Genomic DNA, 25,366 nt, shown 5'->3' with positions numbered 1-25,366 from the left:
CTAGACTACAGACCAACCCAGGACCATAACTGCTGGTACAGTACACAGTAAAAATGAGACAATGTTTTTCAGGACTGTGGTGCTACATGAAACAATACAAAAACTATACTGAACTACATAAAACAACACAAAAAACTACACTAGACTACAGACCTACCCAGGACTGCATAAAGTGCACAAAACAGTGCAGGCATTACAATAAATACTAAACAAGATAATAGGCACAGTAGAGAGCAGTAAGTTGGTGTCAGTCCAGACTCTGGGTATTGAGGAGTCTGATGGCTTGGGGTAAGAAACTGTTACACAGTCTGGTCGTGAGAGCCTGAATGCTTCAGAGCCTTTTCCCAGATGGCAAGAGGGAGAAGAGTTTGTATGAGGGGTGCGTGGGGTCTTTCATAATGCTGTTTCCTTTGCGGATACAGTGTGTGGTGTAAATGTCTGTAATTGTGGGAAGAGAGACCCCGATGATCTTCTCAGCTGACCTCACTATCTGCTGCAGGGTCTTGCGATCCAAGATGGTGGAGTTTCCGAACCAGGCAGTGATGCAGCTGCTCAGGATGCTCTCAATACAACCTCTGTAGAATGTGATGAGGATGGGGGGGGGGGGGGGGGGGGGATGGGAGATGGACTTTCCTCAGCCTTTGCAGAAAGTAGAGACGCTGCTGGGCTTTCTTTGCTATGGAGCTGGTGTTGAGGGACCAGGTGAGATTCTCTGCCAGGTGAACACCAAGAAATTTAACAATCTCTACCGAGGAGCCGTCGATGTTCAGCGGGGTGTGGTTGCTCCGTGCCCTCCTGAAGTCAACAACCATCTCTTTTGTCTTCTTATTGTGTGCAGTTTTGGTCACCTAATTACAGGAAGGATATTAATAAGGTTGAAAGAGTGCAGAGAAGGTTTACAAGGATGTTGCCGGGACTTGAGAAACTGAGTTACAGAGAAAGGTTGGATAGATTAGGACTTTATTCCCTGGAGCATAGAAGAATGAGGGGTGATTTGATAGAGGTGTATAAAATTATGATGGGTATAGCTAAAGTGAATGCAAGCAGGCTTCTTCCACTGAGGCCAGGGGAGAAAAAAAAAGCAGAGGACATGGGTTAAGGGTGAAGGGGTAAAAGTTTAAAGAGAACATTAGGGGAGCTTCTTCACTCAGAGGGTGGTGGGAGTGTTGAATGAGCTACCAGTTGAAGTGGTGAATGCAGGCTCACTTTTAACACTTAAGAAAAACTGGGACAGGTACATGGATGAGAGGTGTATGGAGGGATATGGTCTAGGTGCAGGTCAGTGGGACTAGGCAGAAAAATGGTTTGGCACAACCATGAAGGGCCAAAAGGCCTGTTTCTGTGCTGTAATATTCTATGGTTCACATTCAGAGACAGGTTGTTGGCTCTGCTCCAGTCTGTTAGCCACTGCACCTCCTCTCAGTATGCTGACTTGTCGGTCTTGCTGATGAGACTCACCACAGTCATATCAACAGTGAACTTGATGATATGGTTCGAGCTGTGTGTTGCAGCACAGTCGTGGGTCAGCAGAGTGAACAGCAGTGGACGGAGCACTGCAAATATCAGAATGGGGAAGAAATGTGATCTAAGTGACTTTGACCGTGGAATGATTGTTGGTGCCAGACAGGGTGGTTATTAGAGTATCTCAAAAACTGCTGATCTCCTGGGAGTTTCACACACAACAGTCTCTGGAGTTTACAGATAAATGAAAAAACATCCAATGAGCCATGTTCTATGGACAAAAAGGCCTTGTTAATGGGAGAGGTCAGAGAAAAATGGCCAGACTGGTTCAAGCTGACAGGAAGGCAACAGTAACTCAAATAACCACATGTTGTAACAGTAGTGTGCAGAAGATTGTCTTTGAATGCACAACGTGTCCAACCTTTAAGAGGATGAGCTACAACAGCAGAAGACCCTGACAGATTCAATTGCTGGGCCTAATAAAGTGGCCACTTAGTGCAAATGACTCAGGGCTTTTCTCTACTTGAAAGAGTCAGCATGTTATGAAATTACAATTTTTGGCACTACTAGACACTTTCCCAACATGCCTGGTCTCAGTCTTGTCTTGCTATATTCTAAAACCTCTAACTGATCTGTAATATTTTCAAGATTCAAAGCTCAGATGGATTTCAATGGAACAATAATTAGTATATAGTTTTTCCAGCCAAGATATGAATTACAGTATGTATTTATAAAAATGTAACACCAGAATCTCTTTATATCTTTTTTTACTATGGACTACTTCTATAAAAAGATCTTTATCAAAAGTGTTGACTCAAGGCTGTACAAGCAGTAACAACATCTCTAATTTACATTGGTGTTATCCTAAGAGGCTAAAATTGGAAAAGAATTACTAAAAATTAGAGAGTTTTATAATTAAAACAATTTCATGGGATGAGATGTTGAAAACTACTGCAAATGAATTTCGATAAATATAGACAGTAACAGCCATACTTTATAGCTGTGAGTTTGCGAGAGGGAGCCAAGGTGTGTGGGAGAGAGCAGAAAAGTAGTACCAAGGTCAAAATTGGATTAGTCTTGGTCAAATGATCCAAGTTATGCATTGTACCTACCTACACACTAGCCTTTTGGGAGCAGTACACTAGGACACTGAAATCCTTCTACGTCTCAGAGCTCAGCAATCTTTCACACCATATTTTTTTCAGATTTCCTGCTAAAATGTGTAGCACTGTAGCGGTGTCCTACACGCAGTGCTAAAATAACGACACGGAGTCGGTAAACTGCAATTAAAGATGATTTTATTCGAACTTCACAGCCTTGCTTTAAAGCCTCCCTCATCCCGCCCTCCCCGGGCGCGGATGCTCCAAGGGACACGTACTCACAATCCCCTGCAGGCTTTTTCCCTCTGTTGCGGACCTGGCCTTTGTGCCGGCGCGATGGCTATTTGTGAGCTGGTTCGAGTGCACTAGGGAGTGGGTCGCCACATAACCCCCTCCCCAGAACCGGCAATATACACAGTCTGGGCCGGACCTGGTTTGGGAGGTGCCGGAAACTCGACCAGTTACGCCAGGTCCACATGGGCCAGTTTGAGTCGGTCCACCGTGAAAACCTCCTCTCTCCCCCCAACGTCCAGCACGAATGTGGACCCGTTGTTCCTGAACGCCGTAAACAGCCCCTCGTAGGGCCGTTGCAACGGTGGCCGATGCCCGCCCCTTCGTACAAACACAAACTTACAGTTCTGCAGGTCTTTGGGTACGCAGGTCGGGTTCTGCCCATGCTGCGAAGTGAGTATGGGGGCCAGGTCACTGAGCCTCTTACGTAGTCTGCCCAGGACTGCTGCGGGTTCTTCCTCTTGCCCCCTTGGGGCTGGTATGAACTCCCTGGGAACGACCAGGGGCGCGCCGTACACCAACTCGGCCGACGAGGCATACAGATCGTCTTTGGGCGCCGTGCGGATGCCGAGTAGGACCCAGGGAAGCTCGTCCGCCCAGTTGGCTCCTCGCAGGCGGGCCATGAGAGCCAACTTTAGGTGATGGTGGAAACGCTCCACTAGCCCGTTCGACTGTGGGTGGTAGGCAGTTGAGTGGTGCAGCTGAGTCCCCAAAAGGCTGGTCGTAGCTGACCACAGGCTGGAGGTGAACTGGGCGCCTCTGTTGGAGATAATGTGGGCCGGTACACCAAAGCGGGACACCCAGGTGGCGATCAGTGCCTGGGCACAAGATTCGGAGGTGGTGTCGGTGAGCGGGATCGCCTCTGGCCATCTTGTGAACCGGTCCACGATAGTCAGGAGGTACCGTGCGGACACTGGCAGGGGGCCCACGATATCCACATGAATGTGGTCGAAACGCCGGTGGGTGGAGTGGAACTGCTGCGGCAGAGCTTTGGTGTGCCGCTGCATCTTGGCCGTCTGGCAGTGCATGCACGTTCTGGCCCATTCACTGACCTGCTTGCGGAGTCCGTGCCAAACAAACCTGCTGAAGACCATCCGGACAACCGTGCCAAGTTATGAATGGAGTCGAAAACACGTTGCCGCCAAGGTGCCGGGATGACGGGATGGGGCTGGCCGGTGGCGACGTCACAGAGTAGGGTCCTCTCACCTGGGCCTACAGGGAGGTCCTGGATCTGCAAACCGGAGACTGCAGTTCTGTAACTCGGGATCTCCTCATCTGCCTTCTGCGCCTCTGCCAGCGCCTCAAAGTCTACCCCTTGGGAAAGGGCGTGAATGTTAGGGCGAGAGAGCGCGTCCGCCACAACATTGTCCTTATCCGAGACGTGCCAGACATCCGTCGTGTATTCAGAGATGTAGGACAGATGGCACTGCTGGCGGGATGACCAGGGATCGGACACCTTCGTGAACGTAAAGGTAAGTGGTTTGTGGTCCGTGAACGCGGTGAAGGGCCTACCTTCTAAGAAGTACCTGAAATGCCGGATTGCCAGGTATAGCGCCACCAGTTCCTGGTCGAAAGCACTGTATTTGAGCTCGGTTGGCCGCAGGTGTTTGCTGAAAAACACCAGGGGTTTCCAGAGACCCGCGATGAGCTGCTCCAGTACCCCACCGACTGCCGTGTTAGATGCGTCCACTGTAAGTGGGGTAGGGATGTCCATTCTGGGGTGCACTAGCATCGCGGCGTTCGCCAAGGCTTCCTTCGTTTGAATGAAAGCAGTGGCGGACTCCTCGTCCCAGGTAATGTCCTTGCCCGGACCCGACAGCAGGGCGAACAGGGGGCGCATGATTCGGGCAGCTGAAAGGAGGAAGCGGTGGTAGAAATTGACCATACCTACGAATTCCTGAAGGCCTTTGATCGTGGTGGGTCGGGGGAAATAGCGGACCACATCTACCTTAGCGGGCAGAGGGGTTGCCCCGTCTTTAGTAATCCTGTGGCCCAGGAAGTCAATGGTGTCGAGCCCAAACTGGCATTTGGCGGGGTTGATTGTAAGACCGTACTCACTCAGTCGGGCGCAGAGTTGACGAAGGTGGGACAGATGCTCCTGATGACTGCTGCTGGCTATGAGGATGTCATCCAAATAGATGAATGCGAAGTCCAGGTCGCGTCCCACCACGTCCATTAACCGCTGGAACATCTGTGCGGCATTCTTCAGGCCAAGCGGCATGCGGAGGAACTCGAAAAGGCCGAACGGGGTGATGAGAGCCGTTTTGGGGACGTCGTCCGGATGCATTGGGATTTGATGGAATCCTTGGACGAGGTCTACCTTGGAGAAGATCTGTGTGCCGTGCAGGTTTGCTGCAAAGTCCTGAATATGCGGCATAGGGTAGCGGTCTGGTCTGGTAGCCTCGTTCAGCCTGCGGTAGTCGCCGCACGGTCTCCCAGCCCCCTGTTGCTTTGGGCACCATGTGCAGGGGGGAGGCCCATGGGCTGTCGGACCGCCAGATGATCCCCAATTCCTCCATCCTCTTGAACTCCTCCTTCGCCAGTTGGAGCTTGTCTGGGGGAAGCCGCCCAGCACGGGCGTGGAGGGGTGGTCCCTGGGTCGGGATGTGGTGCTGTACGCCTTGTCGGGGCATGGCTGCCGTGAACTGTGGTGCCAGAACCGATGGGAAATCCGCCAGGACCCTGGTGAAGTCGTTGTCGGACAGCGTGATGGAGCCGAGGTGAGGGGCTGGCAACTGGGCTGCAACCAGGGAAAACGTCTGAAAGGTCTCGGCGTGGACCAGTCTCTTCCTGGGCAGGGCTGTGAGCCTGCAAAAAATCCGCACCCAGAAGCGGTTGGGCTACGGCGGCCAGTGTGAAGCCCCACGTGAACTGGCTGGAGCCGAACTATAGCTGCACCGTACGGGTGCCGTAGGTCCTTACTATGCTGCCGTTCACGGCCCTCGGGGGGGGACCCAGTGCCCTGTTGCGGGTGTTGTAACTCGTCGAAGGTAAGACGCTGATCTCGGCACCGGTGTCGACCAAAAAACGGCGTCCCGACCGCTGGTCCCACACATACAGGAGGCTATCCCGATGGCCAGCCGCCATAGCCATCAGCGGCGGCTGGCCCTGGTGTTTCCCGGGAACTGGCAGGGCGGGCGACAATGGCGGGCTTCTGCGCCCCACCGCTGGTGGTAGAAGCACCATTGTTTGTTGGTCTCCCCACCCCTGCCTCTGGGGTTAGCGGGCTCTGCGGCCAGGCCTGGACTGGTTTGCCACTGGGAGCGTGGCCTGGTGATCTGTGCGATGGACGCCCCACTCTCCTTCTTGACTTTCCACAGCAAGTCCGCCCGGGCTGCCACCTTCCGGGGGTCGCTGAGATCCGCGTCGGACAGCAGCAGGCGTATGTCCTCGGGCAGCTGCTCCAGGAATGTCTGCTCAAACATGAGGCAGGGTGTGTGTCCGCCGGCCAGAGACAACATCTCATTCATTAAAGCCGATGCAGGTCTGTCTCCCAAGCCATCCAGGTGCAGTAAGCAGGCAGCTCGCTTGTGCCATGAGAGTCCAAAAGTCCTTAGGAGCAGGGCTTTGAATTCCATGTACTTGCCGTCCGCTGGGGGAGACTGTATGAACGCCGCGACCTGGGCCGCTGTGTCCTGGTCGAGGGAGCTCACCACGTAGCAGAAACATGTGTCCTCTGAGGTTATCTGCCGAACGTGGAATTGGGCTTCTGCTTGCTGGAACCATAGGTGAGGTCGCAGCGTCCAGAAGCTTGGCAGTTTCAACGAAACCGCATGAACAGATGCGGCGTCGGTCATCTCCGGTCCAAAAATTGTTTGGACCGTTGGGGTCACCAATTGTAGTGGTGTGCTACACACAGCGCTAAAATAATGACACGGTGTCGGTAAACTGCAATTAAAGATGATTTTATTCGAACTTCACAGCCTTGCTTTAAAGCCTCCCTCATCCCGCCCTCCTCGGGCGCGGATGCTGTAAGGGACACGTACTCACAAACCCCCGCAGGCTTTTTCCCTTTGTTGCGGACCTGGCCTTTGTGCCTGCATGCTGGCTATTTGTGAGCCGGTTCGAGTGCGCTAGGAAGTGGGTCGCCACAGAACCACATTTCCCCACAATATTTGCTGTCTTTTATCTTTGCATACTCACTTAACCTATCAGATAAAGGCAGATAAGTATAGCACAGAAATGGGCCATTTGGCCCAGCTTATCAATGCTGACCAAGATGCCCATCAAACCTAGTCTCACCTGCCTGCATTTGGCTCCTCTCTCTCTCAATTTTTCCTCTTCATCTATTTGTCCAAGTGTCTTTAACATGTTATTTTACGTGCCTCAATCACTTTTCTTGGCAGTGCATTCCATTTACACTTCAGCCTTTAAGTCCCCCCCAAAAAAATTGGCCCTCAGGTCTCCTTTAAATCTTAAACACAAGACATTCTGCACTAAATGTTGGATGAAGGTCTTGACCTGAAACACCGACTGATTATTCCCTTGCATAGATGCTGCCTGACCTGCTGAGTTCATACAGAATTTTGTGTGTTGCCCTTTTAAATCTTTCCCCTCTCACCTTAAACCTGTACCCTCTAGTTTCTTATAATTCCCTGGACTGTATGCATTCACACCTATCATGATTTTTATGCACCTTTATAAGATCACTTCGTTTGTCAAGATCCCTTTATGTCCTCTTCTTACCTATCTTTGTATCATCAGAAAATAAAGCACCCCTTCTATGTGGTCCCTTACACAAGAAGTGGCAAGCCAGCACCAGTCACTTGTTAGATGTTGCAAACCCGAGGAAGACCCATAAATGCTTATTCTGTTCCTTGTTAGTCACCTAGTAAAACCATAAAACATGGGAGCACGGTTTGGACATTTGGCTCATTGAGTCTGCTCCACCATTTCATCATGGCCTGCTGAAACAAGCAAGGAAACCAGCAGAGATCTTAGATGGAGATAGAGTCTCAGACCATAGTCAGCCACGTACTACAGGGGAAGAGCAAGCTTGGTTGAATTTGGCTCCCTTTGTTTCCTGAAGCCAATTGATATATGCATATTTATAACAATACAAAAACTGCAAAGTACACAATTTGAATATTTTTTCCCCCGTAATTCAAGATTCAAGATTGTTTAATGTTAAAGGAAAATGAAATAATTGTTACTCCAGGTCTTATGCAGCACAAAAAAACACAATACAATTAAAAAACACAGAAAATAAAAAAACACAATAGATATAAGTACTTAAGCTTTTATATGCATAGATTGATTGCTTGTCCATAAGGTGACATTAGACACAGGAGTCTCTGTACGTAAGGTGACTGACAGGAAATGATAAAGTAGTGGTGGTTGGGGGTGTGGAGGGGTGGGTTAGTGGGTGGAGTTGTTGATCAGCCTTACAGCTCGGGGTAAGTAACTGTTTTTGAGTTTGGTGGTCCTGACATGGATGTTATGTAGCCTCATCTTGACAGCAGTGGGACAAACGAGTCATGAGCAGGCTGGGTAGGAACTTTCCTGATGTTGCTGGATTTTTCCCAGCAGCTTTCTGTATGTACACTCGTCCTCAGTGTTACCTGAATAAATAAAACGCCAGTTGACAGTCCCAAAAGCTATTCAAATCCCAACTGATTATTATCTGACCACACATGTAGGAGTGGAAAGAGGGAGGAGAAGCAGGCAGCACCGTGGCACAGCTGCTCCTTCATGGTTCCAGTTACTTGTTCAGCCCTGATCTCCATTGCTCCTGCTGTGAAGTTTGCTCGTTCGCTTTGGGACAACACTGGGTGCTCACATTTTCTCTCGCAAGTCCTGAAGGTGGGCATGTCGATAGCTTAATTGGTTACTGTGAGCCATCCCCAGTTAGTACATCACAGACAGAGTCTGGGGGATAGGTTGGAGCAAAAATGGGAATGTTTAAAGAATAAAAGAGTGAATGTAGGATTAACGCTTGACAATTGGCATGAACTTGGTTGGTCAAGGGCAACATTCCCTCTAATTTTTGTTTTACAACTGTTGCTCTGAACAGGAAATTTTTACACGGACAGAAAATTGCATAGCACTTTTAAAGTTTTATTTGTAATATGTATACTATGAATATTTATAATGAAAATTGAAAAATCACATACTTTTGATATTATTAATTAATTCAAGGGTACAATGAAGTACAAAGAAAATCTTTCACCTTGTGTAAATCTTCTGGATTGAATTCATGAGACTGAATCCATGTTCACAGTCTGCACTAGAAGCTTGAAATGTTCCAACGAAGTCAGCAAGAATTGACAGTTCTTCAAATTTTTCTTTTACCGTCATAGAAGATTCAGCACAGAAACAGGTCCTTCATCCCATCTAGTCCATGTCAAAATCAATTAAACTGCCTACTCCCATCAACCTCCACCTGAACCATAGCCCTCCATACCCCTCCCATCTATGTACCTATCCAAATTTCTCTTAAAAGTTGAAATCAAGCTTGCATGTACCACTTGCACTAGCAGCTCATTCCACCCTCTCACAACCCTCTGTGAAGAAATTTCTCCTCAGGTTCGCCTTGTCACCTTTCACCCTCAACCCATGACCTCTGGTTGTAGTCCCACCCAACCTCAGTGGAAAAAGCCTGTTTCCATTTACCCTATCTATGCCCCTCATAATTTTGTATACTTCTATCAAATCTCTCCACAATCTTCTATGTTCCAAGGAATAAAGTCCTAACCTATTCAATCTTACCATATAACGCAAGTCCTCCAGTCCCAGCAAGATCCTTATAAATTTTCTCTGCACTCTTTAAACCTCTTTTACATCGTCCCTGACCAAAACTGCACACAATACTCCACATTATGCCTCTCCAGTGTCTTATACAGCTTCAATATAACATCTCATCTCCTGTACTCAATACTTTGATTTATAAAGGCCAATGTGCCAAAAGCTCTCTTTACAACCCTTTCTACCTGTGCTGCCACTTCCAATGAATTAAAGACCTGAATTCCCAGATCCTTTCGTTCTTCCGCACTCCTCACTGCTGTATTGCTCAATGTGTAAGACCTACCCTGGTTGGTTCTGCCAAAATGCAATATCTTACACTTGTCTGCATTAATTTCCATCTGCCATTTTAGCCTGTTTTCCCAGCTGGTCCAGATCCTACTGCAAGCTCTTATAGTCTTCCGAGCTGTCCACTACACCCCCAATCTTGGTATCATCTGCAAATTTGCTGACCTATTTGAACACATCATCATCCAAACCAATGACATATGTAGACAACAAACAATAGCAGACCCAGCACTGATATTTGCAGTGCTCCACTAGTCACAGGCCTCTGGTCAGAGAGGCAGACATCTACTACCACTCCCTGGCTTCTCCCACAAAGCCAATGCCTAATCCAATTTACTAGGTCATCATGAATGACAAGCGACTGAAATTTCTTGACTAATCTCCCACCTGGAATCTTATCAAATGTCCATGTAGACAATATCCATTGCCTTGCCTTCATCCACTTTCTTTGCAACTTCCTCAAAAAACGCTATAGGATTGGTGAGATACAACTTACCACGTACAAAGTCGTAATGACTATCCCTAATCAATCCCTGTCTATCCAAATACTCATATATCCAGTCCCTTAGAAAACTTCGAATAACTTTCTCACTACTGATGTCGGGTTCACCAGCCTATGATTTCCTGGTTTATTTTTAGAGCCTTTCTTAAGCGCAGAACAGCATGGGCTATCCTCCAATCCTTCAGTACCTCACCTGTCGCTAAGGATGATTTAAATATCTCTGCTAGAGCCCCCGCAATTTCTGCACATGCTTCCCACAGGGTCCGAGAGAACACCTTGTCAAGCCCTGGGGATTTATGCACCCTAATTTACCTCAAGACAGCAAACACCTCTGCCTCTGTAATCTGTATTTAAGAGCTCCTCCATCTCTTTTGGCTCCATGTATAGATGACCACTCTGATCTTCCAGAGGACCAATTCTGTCCCTTGCAATCCTTTTGCTCTTTGATCTGTAGAATAACATAGGGTTCTTCTCACATTGTCTGCAAGGGCAACCTCATGCCTTCTTTTAGCCCTCCTGATTTCATTCTTAAGTGATCTCTTGCATTTCTTACACTCCATAAGTACTTCATTTGTTCCTACCTGTCTATATCTGCTATGCACCTCCTTCTTTTTCGTAACCAGGGCCTCAACATCTCTTGAAAACTTAAGTTCGCTAAACCTGTTATACATTTTATTCTGACAGGCACATACAAGTTTTGTATTCTCAAAATTTCATTTTTGAAGGCTTCCTACAAACCAAGTATATGTTTGCCAGAAAACAGCCTGTCCCAATCCAGACTTTCCAAATCCTTTTTGATACCATCAAAATTGGCCTTTCTCCAATTTAGAAGCTCATCTTGTGGACCAGACCTATCGTTTTTACATACCTTCTTTGAAACTATTGGCATTGTGATCACTAGATGCAAAGTGTTCCCCTACACAAATTTCTGTCACCTGCTTGTCTCATTCATTAATAGCAGGTTCGGTATTGCACACTCTCTCTCTCTCTGGAACTTTTACCTACTAATTAAGGAAACTTTCCTGAACACTTTTGACAAACTATCCTATCTAGCCTTTTTACATTATGGGAGTCCCCATCAATATGTGGAAAGTTAAAATATCCTATAATAACCTTACACAAGGAAATCTGCAGATGCTGGAAATTCAAGCAACACACACAAAATGCTGGTGGAACGCAGCAGGCCAGGCAGCATCTATAGGGAGAAGCGCTGTCGACATTTTGGGCCGAGACCCTTCGTCAGGATGAAGGGCCTTGGCCCAAAACGTCAACAGTGCTTCTCTCTATAGATGCTGCCTGGGCTGCTGTGTTCCACCAGCATTTTGTGTGTGTGTTGCTATAATAACCTTATGATTCTTGCAGCAATCTGTGGTCTCTCTACAAATTTGTTTCTCTAAACCCCATGGACTGGTGCACTGTGTATAATATAGTTCCATTAACGTGATCATACATTTCTTATTCCTTAGTTCCATTCATGAAGCCTCACTAGGCAAGTTGTCCAGCCTGGCCTGACTGAGTACTGGTGTGACATTTTCCGAGACTAATAATGCCACTCCACCCCTTTAATCCCTTCTGCTCTGTGACATCTGACATATTGAGCTCATAACCCCTGAAATATTGAGCTGCTAGTCCTACCCCTCCCACAACCAAGTCTCGGTAATGGCTACAATATCATAATTCCAGTTGTTGATTCATGCCCTAAGCTCATCTGCCTTTCCTACGATACTTCTCGCATTGAAATATATGCAGTACAGTTGCACCATGCTCAACATTTTGATTCCTGACTTTGTCTGAGATCTTAACAACATCTGTCTCTACAACTTCTCCATCATCTGTTCTGGCACTCTGGTTCCTAACCCCCTGCAATTCTGGTTTAAATTCCACCTCCCCAACCTGTGCAGCACTGGCAAACCTTTCCACTAGGATATTAGATCCCTCCAAGCACATAGTTCAACCTATCAGTGAACGTTTTAATTGAACCAGTCTTAACTTTATGCTAGGTTATTTTAGCATAATTTCAAAATTATATTAACATTATGTAAAACAATGTTCCAGCTGTCTGGCAACATAGGGTTTGTATGTGGGAGCATTTCAGTTATTGTTCGGCTGTGCAGCTTAGAGCAAACAGCGATCGGGGTGCATTTCTGTGCTGTATAACCTAACACAGACAAGTCAATCTTTGGTAATAAGCACACACTTTTGCAACTTGAGATGCTTTGGCCTTGAAATAACTGTGCAGGAACATCAATTCTCACACAATGTTCGTGCTGGAAAGTGTGGCAACGCTTGCTGGCTGTCCCCAGCACATTCTTAGGATTGTTGGTTGTTAACGCAGTCGATGCATTTCACTGTATGTTTCGATGTACGTGTGATAAATAAATGAATCAAACTTTAAAAATCACTTTACTAACATTAAGCTTGAAAACATTTAAAAGCACCGCATCGAAGTGGAAATTTCATGCAGATGAACTCTATTCTGAAGTAAGTAGGATTATACACTTAGTGGCCACTTTGTTAGGTACTTCCTATACCCAATAAAGTGGTCATTGGAGAGTACGTTCATGGTCTTCTGCTGCTGTGGCCGATCCACTTCAAAGTTTGATGAGTTGTGCATTCATAATACAGCTGTAGTAATATGTGGATACTGTCACCTTCCTGTCAGCTTGAACTAGCCCGGCCATTCTCTGCTGACCCCTCCCATTAACAAGCATTTTCACCCACAGGACTGTTGCTCACTGAATTTTTTTTGTGTTTTTTTGCACCGTTCTCTGTAAACTCTAGAGATTGTTGTGTGTGAAAATCCCAGGAGATCAGCAGTTACTGAGGTACTCAAACCACCCTGTCTGGCACTAACAGTCAAAGTCAATTAGACCACATTTCCCATTCTGATGTCTGGTCTGAACAACAACTGAATCTCTTGACCATGTCTGCATGCGTTTACGTGTTCAGTTGCTGCCACATGATTGGCTGATTAGATTCTTACTTTAACGATGTGTAAAAGTGTACACAATGAAGTGGCCACTGAGTGTAAATGAGATCTAAAAAAAACATTTCACTACACTTAGTTAAAGCAGAAATCTCTCCTCTTCGTGCAACAAAATCAATGTCTTAAGGATCTTCCTTTTACTCAAAGATCGCGAATAGATGTTCCTTTATCTCTCACTTCTCCTTACCCCCTGAATCAAACCTTCTCAGATGTTCCCTACTGCTGCAAGATCAATGCTTTTTCAGGCTTCCCATCCCATCTCCATCCTTGGTAGCTCTTGCCTCACCTTGTCTTTAGATCCACCTGCTATGCTAGTAACATCATGAAGGATAGATTTTTGCATAGTAGGGCAATTAAGGGTTATAGGGAAAAGGCAGGTAGGTGAAGATGTGTCCAAGGCCAGATCAGCCATGATCTTACTGAATGGTGGAGCAGGCTGGATGGGCTGAATGGCCTACTCCTGCTCCTATTTCCTATGATCTTATGTAACTCACTCTTCCACATCCCGACCATCAAAACTTTATCATTTCCTGTCAGTCACCTTATGTACAGATACTCCTGTGCCTAATGTCACTTTATGGACATACAATTAATCTATGTAAATAAGCTTTCTTATGTATTTATATTCATTGTGCTGTTTATTATTACTGTGTTCTTTATCCTATTGGTTTTTTTGTCTGTTGCTTTGGATCCAGAGTAACAATTATTTTGCTCTCCTCTACACTCATGTACTGGAAATGACATTAAGCAATCCTGAATCTGCTTCTTGATTTTGATTCTGTTCTGATGGCTAATGTAGAATTTCAGTCACCCATAATCCAACAGCAACATTGAGGAAAGTACTTCACAGACCTAAAGAAGAAACCAAGCTACTGGACAAGACCAATGTGGTCTACAAAATCCAAGGCAGGGACTGCAGAAAGTAATATGTCGGCCAGACTGGGAGAAAACTTTCCACAAGGATACATGAACATCAACTGACTGTAAAATGGCATGACCAACTCTCCCTGGTCTCTACCCATGAAAATTGAGAGGGGCACAAACTCAACTGGGCATCAGTGAAAGTCATGGCACAAGCAAACACTTGGCATGCTGGAGAATTTCTAGAAGCATGGTTTTCTGCATATGTCGCTATGCTTCCAGCAAGACAGACATTCTATAAACAGACATGTAGATCTCAATCCCATTTATAAGCCAATGCAGGCAAAAATTCCAGACAACGCACTAAGTTCTCCATGCAAGCAATCAGCAACAAGACCCCCCTCCTATGTCACAACCGAGTTTCCGTAATGACAATCAATAAGCTAATTGATAAGTATGAAAAAGCCAAGCATTCGGAGGACACACCACAAGTGAAGAGCACACCGGTGATGGTCTCCTCATATGGTAACGAAACGTTTGCAGATATATTGCCAAGATCAGAGAACAACTCAACCCAACCATTTCTTCCCAGTGTTAGTTGATGTTTTAAATGCTTCACTCCCTCAAAAGTTGCAAATCCACTCCTCATAAAAAATTGCTGTAAACACAAGAAGTCTTGAGCAACAGACTCAAAATGCTGGAGGAACTCAGCAAACAGGCAGCCTCTATGGAAGGAAATAAACAGTCGATGCTTCAGGCCAAGTATTGATGAAGGGTATTGACCCAAAACATGGATAGATCATTCTCCTCCACAGATGCTGCTTGGCTTGCAAAGTTCCTCCAGCATTCTGAGTGTGTTGCTTAAAATTTGTCATCCCTTGTGGATTCTGGAGAGGTTGAAAATTATCATCTTTTTTCTTTGAGATCTACTCAGCTTGTACCTCCATGGCCCAATGTCACACTTAGGCTCGAAAGGATTTCTGTTGAGCACTTGGGAATGTTTCAATACACTGGAGCTGCACAAATACAAATTATCATCATCACAAGTCGAGTTGTGTTCCTACTTGCCTTTCATTGATGCTTTCAGCACGAAGCGTGTACACTCTGTCGATGTGGGAGATGTGGAAAATTGGCTCATCACCGGAAGGGTCAGTTGGTAACTTCACCAACACTTCATTCAGAAAGATAGGCTGTAGAAATGAAAAGGTATGAAAAAGCACTCTTCAAAACCTTTTTGTAGCCGCGTTGTTCACATGCGAGTTAATAACAGACAAATAAAATAAAAACAGATTAATAACAGATAAATAAATAAATAAACTGATCACTGTTTTCTTTAGATGTGTAGTTGGCTGGCATGATAGTGTAGCAGTTAGCGCAATCACTCTATAACCCAGTAATCACAGATCAGGGATTGATTCCCATCTCTGTTTGTAAGGGGTTTGTACATTCTCTCCATGACTGCATGGGTTTCCTCTGTGTGTTCCAGTTTCCTATCACAGTCCAAAAATGTATGGTCAGGGTTAGTGATTGTAGGCATGCTGCGCTGGTGCTGGAAGCATAGTGACACTTACGGGTTGGCCCCAGCACAATCCTTGACTGTGTTAGTAGTTGACGCAAAACAATGCATTTCACTATATGCTTTGATGTTTCACTGTACATCTGACAAATAAAGCCAATCTTTAAATCTTTCAAAATGCTACACTCCTGGATATGGTTCTTGTGCTACACCGAGACTACACAAGGATCACAAGCAGCACCCAAAACAAGGGAGAGTTCAACAGACCAGCATGTTGCTGTACAAGTGCTACCATTCCTGCCACTAAAGTTTGAGGCAATGACCTACACCAACAAGCGGGTACTTAATCACCAACCCTTAGTCTCGCTATGTCTCCCGCCATCAAACTTTTGTGAGGATCATCAGCAACGTTCTCTCTAATTTTTTTACAGCTGCGTAAACCAACCATTGATCTGAGCGGGAAATTTTTAACACAGATTGAAAACCGTGCGGCACTCTAAAAGTTATTTTTGTAATATGCACACTAAAAACATTTAGAAGGAAAGTTGAAAAATCACAGACTTATGATTTTATTTATTAATTGAAGGGGAGAATAAAATGTCTTTGAATATAATTTTTATTCAATTTACTGTATATTAAAATATAATCTCAAAATTATATTAGCATTATATAAAAGAACATTCCATCTGTGCGGCAACAAAGGCTATCTGTATGGGGACATTTCAGTTCCTGTATGGCTGCACACTTGCACAGCTTATGGGGAACTGTGACTAGGAACGTAACTGGACCATTTCAACAGAATGGCGAAGAGAGGAGATAGGAGGCTGGATACCTCCAGTGGGTGAGCTAAGCTTTTCCACCACTGGCACACGACAAGTCAGGAATTTCCACTAGCTTAGATAAGTGTAGCTCAACATCTCTTAGGAATATCAACAGCATCCATGCCAAAGCAGCCTGCAACACTGGCACCCATTGACCACATCTAACATTCATTCTCTCCATGACTAACCCATGATGATTGTGATATACTGTGGATTCCAGTTAATTGGGACATCAGTTAAATGGGACAGTCACTTTTTTTGGGACAACTCTTAAGGAACAAAACCTAATCAATAAAATAGCCAGGATTCCCTTCATTTATTTGGGTCACTACCCTGCTTAATTGGGCAAGAAACTGTTCCATACAGTTTCTAACTAGCGTCAGTCACATTCACTTAAGTGGCCATTAGATACCACACTGTGCCTGGAACGTTTTTTAACTAGAGTCTTTTGCATGTGTTTGTGCTACTGCTAGTTGGTGAGAAATAAGCAGTAAGACAATTCAGAACTAGTTTATTCACTGTAGTTTCAACCATTCAGGCTTGGAGTTACCAGAATAGAACAGAAGTGAAAATGAAATTATTTCACGACTTCAACAAGTTAAGAACTACAAAGAATTTGATGGTGTCGATAACCATCATGAACGTTACAATGAAAATAAAGATTTGAAGGATGCCGTGATGGAAAGAATTGAATGAAGGTAGTCCATTATGTGCACTAGGTGTCTGCCCTGACTTTGTTCACTTACTTTCAATTAAATGAACTGCAACATACACTGAATGAATTCCTCTGTTGACAACTATTAGGAACTAATACACAGTTTTATAGTACTGACAGTTTTCTAATTTGTTCTCTATTTCATTTAAATGCATCATTCGCAACTCAATTAAATGGTAGTTTGTCTTTTTTATACCTTTTAACTGTTTCCACGAAACAACGGCTAATTGGGGCAGCCGCATAATTGGGCCAAAATATACTGGTTAATTTCAATTAACTGGAATCCACTGTATATTATTTATGAAACACACTACAGTTACTTGCCCAGTCTAATCCAAAAGCAACTTCTAAATCCATGAATAGACAACCATAGAAATCTATGAAATAGACTACCTGGAAGGATAAGCCACAGTTGCAATAGAAAAACCACTGAATGTAGGTTTCCCTCGAAGAAAGATCAGCTTTATTTGTTTTGCATGTGTTCAGAAACATCAAGACATACAGTAAATTGCTTTGTTTACATCAAAGACCAACACAGTTCAAGGATGGACACAGTCCACAAGTTTTACCATGGCTCTGGCATCAACACAGCTTGCTTAAAACTAACCTGTATGCTTTAGGAACATGGGAGGATGCCAGGGCATCTAGAAGAAACCTGGGGAGAGCATACAAACTTACAGTGGCAGCATTGAACTCCGGTCACTGGTGCTGTAAAGCATTACACTACTCGTGTGTAGTTGTACAACAATCTGACTTGGAAATATCTTGCCAGTCCTTCATCATTATTGGCTCTGAATTCTAGGACTCCTGGCCTACAGAGCTGTGGAGTGCCTTAACCAGGAGGAATTCACAAAGCAGGCTCACCAAATCCTTTCAAGGGCAATAAATGCTGAATATTAAACTTACTGTATATAAAAACAAATGAGGCCTGGATTTCATTTAGATACCACAAATGAGTTGAGAGCAGTAGGTGGAACTCACTGATTCTGGGAAAATAGGAGGGGGGGGAGGTCGTTGGCCATCTTTGGAACAGGTTCCGAGGAGGTTCACAAACATGATTCCAGGATTGAATGGCTTGTCTAATGAAGAGCATTGATGGTTCTAGGTGTGTACTGGAATTCAGAAGAATGAAGGGTCACCTTACTGAAATCTATCGAATGCTGAAAGGCCTAGATAGAGTAGATGTAGAAAGGATGTTTTCTATGGTGGGAGAGTATAAAACCAGAGGACACAACCTCAGAATAGAGGGGCAGCTTTTTAGAGCGGAGATGAGGAGGAATTTCTTTAGCCAGAAAGTGATGAATCTGTGGAATTTGTTGCCACAGGCAGCTGTAGAGGCCATGCTTTTTTTGTATAATTAAGGCAGAGGCTGATGGATTCTTGACTGGTCAGGGCTATGGAAGCAGGCAAGAGAGTGGGGCTGAGAGGAAAATGGATCAGCCATGGTGAAATGGCGGAGCAGATTCGATGTGCCAAATGGCCTAATTCTGCTCCTATACTTTATGGTCATTCAGCTCTTTGACTCTGCTCCACCATTTGATCATGGCTGCTTAATATGCCTGTCAAACCCATTTCCCTACCTTCTCCCTGTAATATTTGCTCTTACTAATCAAGAACCTATCAACCTACTTCCCAACCTATTTAACAATATTTGCAATATTTTGCTAGTATTGCAATAATATTGCAATATTTTAGTAGTTCTTTGCTTGTTATATCATTAATGGGCAGTATAAATGGCAGCCGAGGTGCTTGAAGCCACTTTTCAAAGGTTGATCATATTAACTTCAAGCTGGGGAACTGGGAACTGTCATTTTACTACAATACAGCCTTGGTGATCAGCTCAGATCATTTTAGCCTCCACACTCCACAGGGACATGAATTAAACTCGCATCTCATGATCCTTTCCACTATTTATTTAATTTCTGAAATCAAGTATAAATTGTGTCCCTTGAGCCTTGAACTGTTTGTTTAGAAGCACATCCTCCACTGCACTGTAAAAAACATTTCCATTTCTATCAACTTTCTCAAATTTAATTTCCCTACGGCAGTTGTTAAAAATAAACTGCTGCTCGAGATATTCAGCGGCTCAATTCTGACCTCTCCACCTAGCACATTTTTATGTGTATTGGAAACTTTCTAAAGAGTGAACATTTCTGGTTTGCAGATGCATGGCTGAGATTTAGATGCTTTCCAGAGAGGTCAGGAATTGAACAATCTTAGAGTCATAGAGCACTACAGCACAGAAAAAGGCCCTTTAGCCCATCTACTCCATGTTGAACTTTTGCCCTGCCTAGTCCCAACAACCTGCACCCAGACCATAGTCCACCATACCCCTCCCATCCATGTAGTTATCCGAACTTCTCTTAAATGTTGAATTGAAACTGCATCCACATTCTCCTACTCTCCAGGGAATAAACCTTTCCTTATTCAACTTTTCCCTATAACTCAAGTCCCAACAACATCCTTGTAAATTTTCTCTGCATTCTTTCAATCTCATATCTTTGCTGAAGGTATGTGTATAGAAATAAGCCATGTAAAAAGAGAGCAAAAATAGTGATGTAGTGGTTATAGGCTCATGGACCGTACAGAAATCTGGTGGCAGAGCGGAAGAAACAGTTAACTTCAGATGTTTACACCAATTAAGCCAACAGTGCTTGTTACTCTCTCTCTCCCTGTAAGAATGTTACAGCTCAGTTGACAGAGTAATTTCCACTTACTGTCTTGTACATTTTGTACTGCAGGTTAGACTTGGGGCTGAAGACTTTGTCGGTCCCTGAGGAACCTAGTGGTTTAATGATCTGCGTCAGTAGCAGGAAGTCATTGAACAAGAATCCATAAAGCTCCTTGTTACTCTTGGCTTTGTAAAGTTTACCACTGTGCAGGAATTTCCGAGGACCCAAGCAGTTTGTGACGGAATTAAAAACAAGTTGCTGAAATAAAGAGAAGTTGATGTTAATATTGTAGAAATACATAAACTTCAAGACATTGAAAAATATACATTCAGACACAAAACTACATTGGTTTAAATTTAGGAAGAAGCACAGTCGACGTTTCGGGTCGAGACCCTTCATCAGGACTTCTTGACTAAGGGTTTCGGCCCAAAATATCGACAGTGCTTCTTCCTACAGATGCTGCCTGGCCTGCTGTGCTCCACCAACATTTTGTGCGTGTTGCTTGAATTTCCATCATCTGCAGATTTCCTTGTGTTTGGTTTAAATTTACTCTTTAGACTGACCAAAGGTTAAAACCACATTTACAGATGAAAGACAACAAAAGCTGATTTGCAATATTTCTGAGAAATATTTCTCATAAGATTGACCTTCAGCTCGTGAATATGACTTTAAACTGGTTTCTTATTGTAATGATTAAAGTGTAAAACTTTTTGTCTCGTTTATAATACCAGGAGAGATCAATTTCCAAATCCTTTGTTCAGATAACCATGAATTGCATTCTGATAAATTAAACTTTTGATGGGTGGAGGTGTTAATCCGTTCACACCTGGCAGGTCTGTTCTGCAGGTGTGCTTTATCTTCACACACTTCATTGCAAATGCTTTCAAAAGGCTATCTTAATGCAGTAATTCATTGCAGCCTTTCAACACACTCAAAGGATCGCGGGTTTAAAAGTGCTAACTTATAAGACCATAAGACCTAGCAGCCACCATTTAATCATGGCTGATACATTTTCCCTCTCAGCCCCAATTTCCTACCTTCTCCTCATATACCTTCATGCCTTGGCTAATCAAGAATCTATCAATTTCTGCCTTAAAGATGCATAATGACTTGTCCTTCACAGACACCTGTGGCAATGAATTCCACAGATTCACCACCCTGTAGGCTAAAGAAATTCCTCCTCATTTCCATTCTAAATGAACATCCCTCTAGCCTGAGGCTGTGCCTTCTGGTCTTAGACTTCCGCACCATTGGAAACATCCTCTCCACATTCTCTCTATTGAAACTTTTTGATAGGTTTCAATGAGGTCACTCTTCATTCTCCTGCTTCCAGTGACTACAGGTCCAGAGCCATCAAATGCTCCTCATATAACATGCTTTTCAATCGTGGAATCATTTTTGTGAACCTCCTTTGAACTCTCCCCAATCTCACAGATCTTTCGTAGATAAGGGGCCTAATACTGCTCACAATATGAGCAAGTGAGGCCTCACCAGTTCTTTATAAAGTCTCAACATTACATCCTTGCTTTTATATCCTAGTCCTCATGAAACGATTGCTAACACCACACTTGTCTCCTGTACCACAGACTAAACCCGCAAATTAATGTTTAGTGAATCCTGGGCAAAGAATCCTAAATCCCTTTGCACCTCAGATTTTTGAATTTTCTTTCCATTTAGAAAACAGTCAACCTTTTATTTTGTCTATCGAAGTGCATGACCATACACTTCCCGACACTGTATTCCATCTGCCACTTTGCCCATTCTCCTAATCCAAGTCCTTCTGTAGCCTCTCTACTTCCTCAAAACTACCTGCCCCTCCACCTATCTGCATATTGTCTGCAAACCTTACCACAAAGCTATCAATTCCATCATCTAGGCCAATGACATATAACGTGAAAGGAATCAGTCCCAACACAGACCCCTGTGGAACACCACTAGTCACCAGCAGTCAATCAGAAAAGGCTTCCTTTATTCCCACTGTTTGCCTCCTGCCAATCAGCCACTGCTTTATCCATGCTAGTATCTTTCCTGTAATACCATGGGCCCTTAACTTGTTAAGCAGCCTCATGTAGCACCTTGTCAATGGCCTTCTGAAAATCAAAGTACACAGCATCTGCTGATTCTCCTTTGTCTATCCTGTTTGCTACTTCTTCAAAGGATTCCAAAAGATTTGTCAGACACAATTTTCCTTTGAGGAAACAATGCTGACTATGGCCCATTTTATCATGTGCCTCCAAGTACCCTGAAATCACATGCTTGACAATTGCCTCCAATATCTTCCCAACCACTGAGGTCAGATAAAATGGCCTACAGTTTCCTTTCTTCTGCCTCTCACCCTTCTTGAAAAGTGAAATAATATTTGCTATTTTCCATTCCTCTGGATCCAGGCCAGGATCAATTGATTCTTGAAACATCATTATATTCAGCCACCTCTTTCAGATTCCTGGGTGTATACTACCATTTGGACCAGGTGACTTATCTACCTTCAGGTCTTTCAGTTTCCCAAGAACCTTCTCCCTAGTAATGGCAACTTCACACACTTCTGCCCACTGACACTCCTGATCTCCTGGCAGACTACCATATGAGGAGTACTTGATGTCTCTGGGCCTGTACTTTCTGGGATTTAGAAGAATGTGGGGGGATTCCCACTGAAAACTGCTGAATATTGTAAGGCCTGGATAGAGTGGATGTGGAGATGAGATTTCCTATAGTACTAGAGTCTAGAACCAGAGCGAACAGCCTCAGAATTGAGGGACATACATCTAGATCAGAGATGAGGAATAATTTCTTTAGCTAGAAGGTGGTGAATCTGTGGAATTCATTGCCATAGGCAGCTGTAGGGGCCTAGTCATTGGGTATATTTAAAGTGGAGGTTGATAGATTCTTAGTCAGGGTGTCAAAGGTTACAGGGAGAAGGCAGGAAAACGGAGTTGAGAGGAATAATAAATCAGCCATGAGGGAATGGCGGAGCAGACTTGATGGGCCGAATGGCCAAATTCTGCTCAGGCGTCTTCTGATCTTACGTTGCCTCATGCCTGGGCTGATGACTTCTCCCTTTTCCAGTATTTGGCTTTCGCAAGCGTCTGAATTGTGTGAAAGAGTGAAGAAGTTAGTTGTGAGGAGGTGGCCGTAGACTAGTCATTGGAAAGAGGATGCTAAGTGACCTGGAGAGATCTAAGATAACAAGAGTGGGTGACAGGTGGATGCCAGGTTTCAATGCAAAACATGTAAGATGATATTATTTAACGTATTCAACACAAACGCATTAAAATGCTGACAGTGCCTAGCTGCAGGCAAATACCATAGGCCCCAACTGATATTCTGACATTTGGAATTGAAATCCAGAAAGGCATGAAAAATTTATAAATCTCCCAAAACTACAAAATAACCCCTATTGAATTTTATGACAAATTTTAATTGACCCCACCCCTAACCCTGTGTTATCTTAGATTCATGAAAATATGGCCGTGGAAGAGCTTCGGCAAGAGATTTCTCACGTTAGGATTGAATATAAGAGGTACAGCAGAAGCATAGGCTCTGCAGCCCATGATGTACTGAACTAATTAAAGTAGTAATTAAATTCCTAATCACTTCTGCCTACACAATACACTTACCATTCCATTCATCTAAGTTATTATCACAATTATACAGTCATTCAGGGTCAATCATATGAGTTGGTGTTGGACTGCGCTCAATCAGAGAGCAGCAGCTATGTTTTCACTTAGGATTGTGGTTCAAGATTAAAAAGGCAGCACTTCTCAGCAGTTTTTCCAGAGTTGGACTGCACCTAATCAGTGAACAGAATTCATTAGAAAGAGGAAATAAGAAATGAGGCGGGGCAAGAGGAGTGGCCATTGTGTAAGTGGGGCAGAGTTGGAGTGGCTTTGGCGTATCAGGCTTGGGCAAGGCAAGTATCTGATAAATTTCTTCTTCTTCATTCTTCATTCCTGTTAGGGTAGTTAGTGCAGTGAGAATGGCTCCAGAGCAGTACTTTGTTCAGCGCGTGTGGGACGAGGGAATTCTGGGAGATCTCCAGCCTCCCAGATAACCACATCTGCACCAGGTGCACTGAGCTGCAGCTCGATGCCTTTGGCTCATTGGAGAGACTGAGCAAGTGATAGATAGGAATTAGATTGCAGGAGGCAGGTAACTGAGTGACTGTCAGAAGGAAGGGAAAAGGGGCAGCCAGTGCGGAATACCTGTGGCCGTTCCCCTCAATAATAAGTGGACCACTTTTGATACCGTTGAGGGGGACAACCTACCGGGGGAGCCACAGTGACCAGGTATCTGACACTGAGTCTGGTGCTGTGGTCAGAAAAGAACAGATGTGAAGAGGACTGTAGTGGTGATAGAAGATTCCATAGGCAGAGGAACAGAGACTGTCAGCGTGATAGAGACACCCAGATGGTACGTTGCCTCCCAGGTTCCAGGGTCAGGGATGTCTTAGATCAGGTCCACAGCATCCTAAACATGGAGAGTCAGCAGCCAAGTCTTAGTATATACAGTGCCTATAAAAAGTATTCCCCCACCGCCGGAGGTCTACACGTTTTATTGTTTTACAATATTGAATCATAGTGGATTTAACTTGGCTTTTCTTGACACACCGATCAACAGAAAAAGACTCTTTCAAAGTGAAAACAGATTTCTAAAAAGTGATCTAAATTAATTACAAATATAAAACACAAAATAATTCATTGCCTAAGTATTCACCCCCTTTAATATGACACACCAAATCATTACTTGTACAATTTACTGTGGAATTTCTTTAGGCAGAGAGTAGCAAATCTATGGAATTCATTGCCACAGATGGCTGTGGAGGCCAAGACATTGGGTATATTTAAGGCAAAGCTTGACAGGTTCTTGATTGTTCAGGGCATGAAGGGATACAGGGAGAAGGCAGAGACTGGGGCTCAGATTGAAATGGATTCGCCGTGATGAAATGCTGGAGCAGACTTGATGGGCCAAATTGCTGAATGCTGCTCCTATATCTTATGGTCTTATGGTCAACAGGAATTTGATGATATGAAACCATGTGTTTAGACCATCTCACAATCTCACCTCAGATAAACCTTCACATTGCACATGTGTTTGAATCCACTCTAGCCTGTCCGAGTTTTCCTTTTCCCGTACGCCCTCATTCACCTGCGAACACAACTCTTCGGCCTTTTCAAGAGCCTGCTTCAAGTGGCTGAAATCAGGATGATTTTCTGGAGTGTTTTCCAGGATCTACAGCATTTGTGAAAGGGTGTCAGAGGGATTTTTCAAGGAATCGACATCATTAGTTTTAGAATTCGCAAGAAGTTACTCTCCCCAAGGCTGATCAGCACCTCCACCCATTTACCCACCCCACCACCACTACATCCATTCTTTCCCTCAGCACTCTTCAACCCTCATGCACTTTACCCTTATACT

General features: G+C 44.4%; 1 protein-coding gene across 1 annotated transcript in view; it reads right to left on the bottom strand.

Moving 5' to 3' along the window:
• itsn1 (intersectin 1 (SH3 domain protein)) overlaps nt 1-25,366 on the bottom strand; it is a 225,592-nt gene that overhangs the window by 16,213 nt on the left and 184,013 nt on the right. The window contains exons 35-37 of the mRNA XM_059968863.1: nt 25,013-25,180; nt 20,000-20,212; nt 15,299-15,420 (exon numbers count right to left, since the gene is read on the bottom strand). Of these exons, the coding sequence (XP_059824846.1) occupies nt 15,299-15,420; nt 20,000-20,212; nt 25,013-25,180 (503 nt within the window). The remainder of the gene's footprint in view (nt 1-15,298; nt 15,421-19,999; nt 20,213-25,012; nt 25,181-25,366) is intronic.

This window comes from Hypanus sabinus, chromosome 4, assembly GCF_030144855.1.
Source record: "Hypanus sabinus isolate sHypSab1 chromosome 4, sHypSab1.hap1, whole genome shotgun sequence".
NCBI lineage: Eukaryota > Metazoa > Chordata > Chondrichthyes > Myliobatiformes > Dasyatidae > Hypanus > Hypanus sabinus.
The sequence above is the reverse complement of the archived record's forward strand: the minus strand, read 5'-3'. Positions and strand labels throughout refer to the sequence as shown.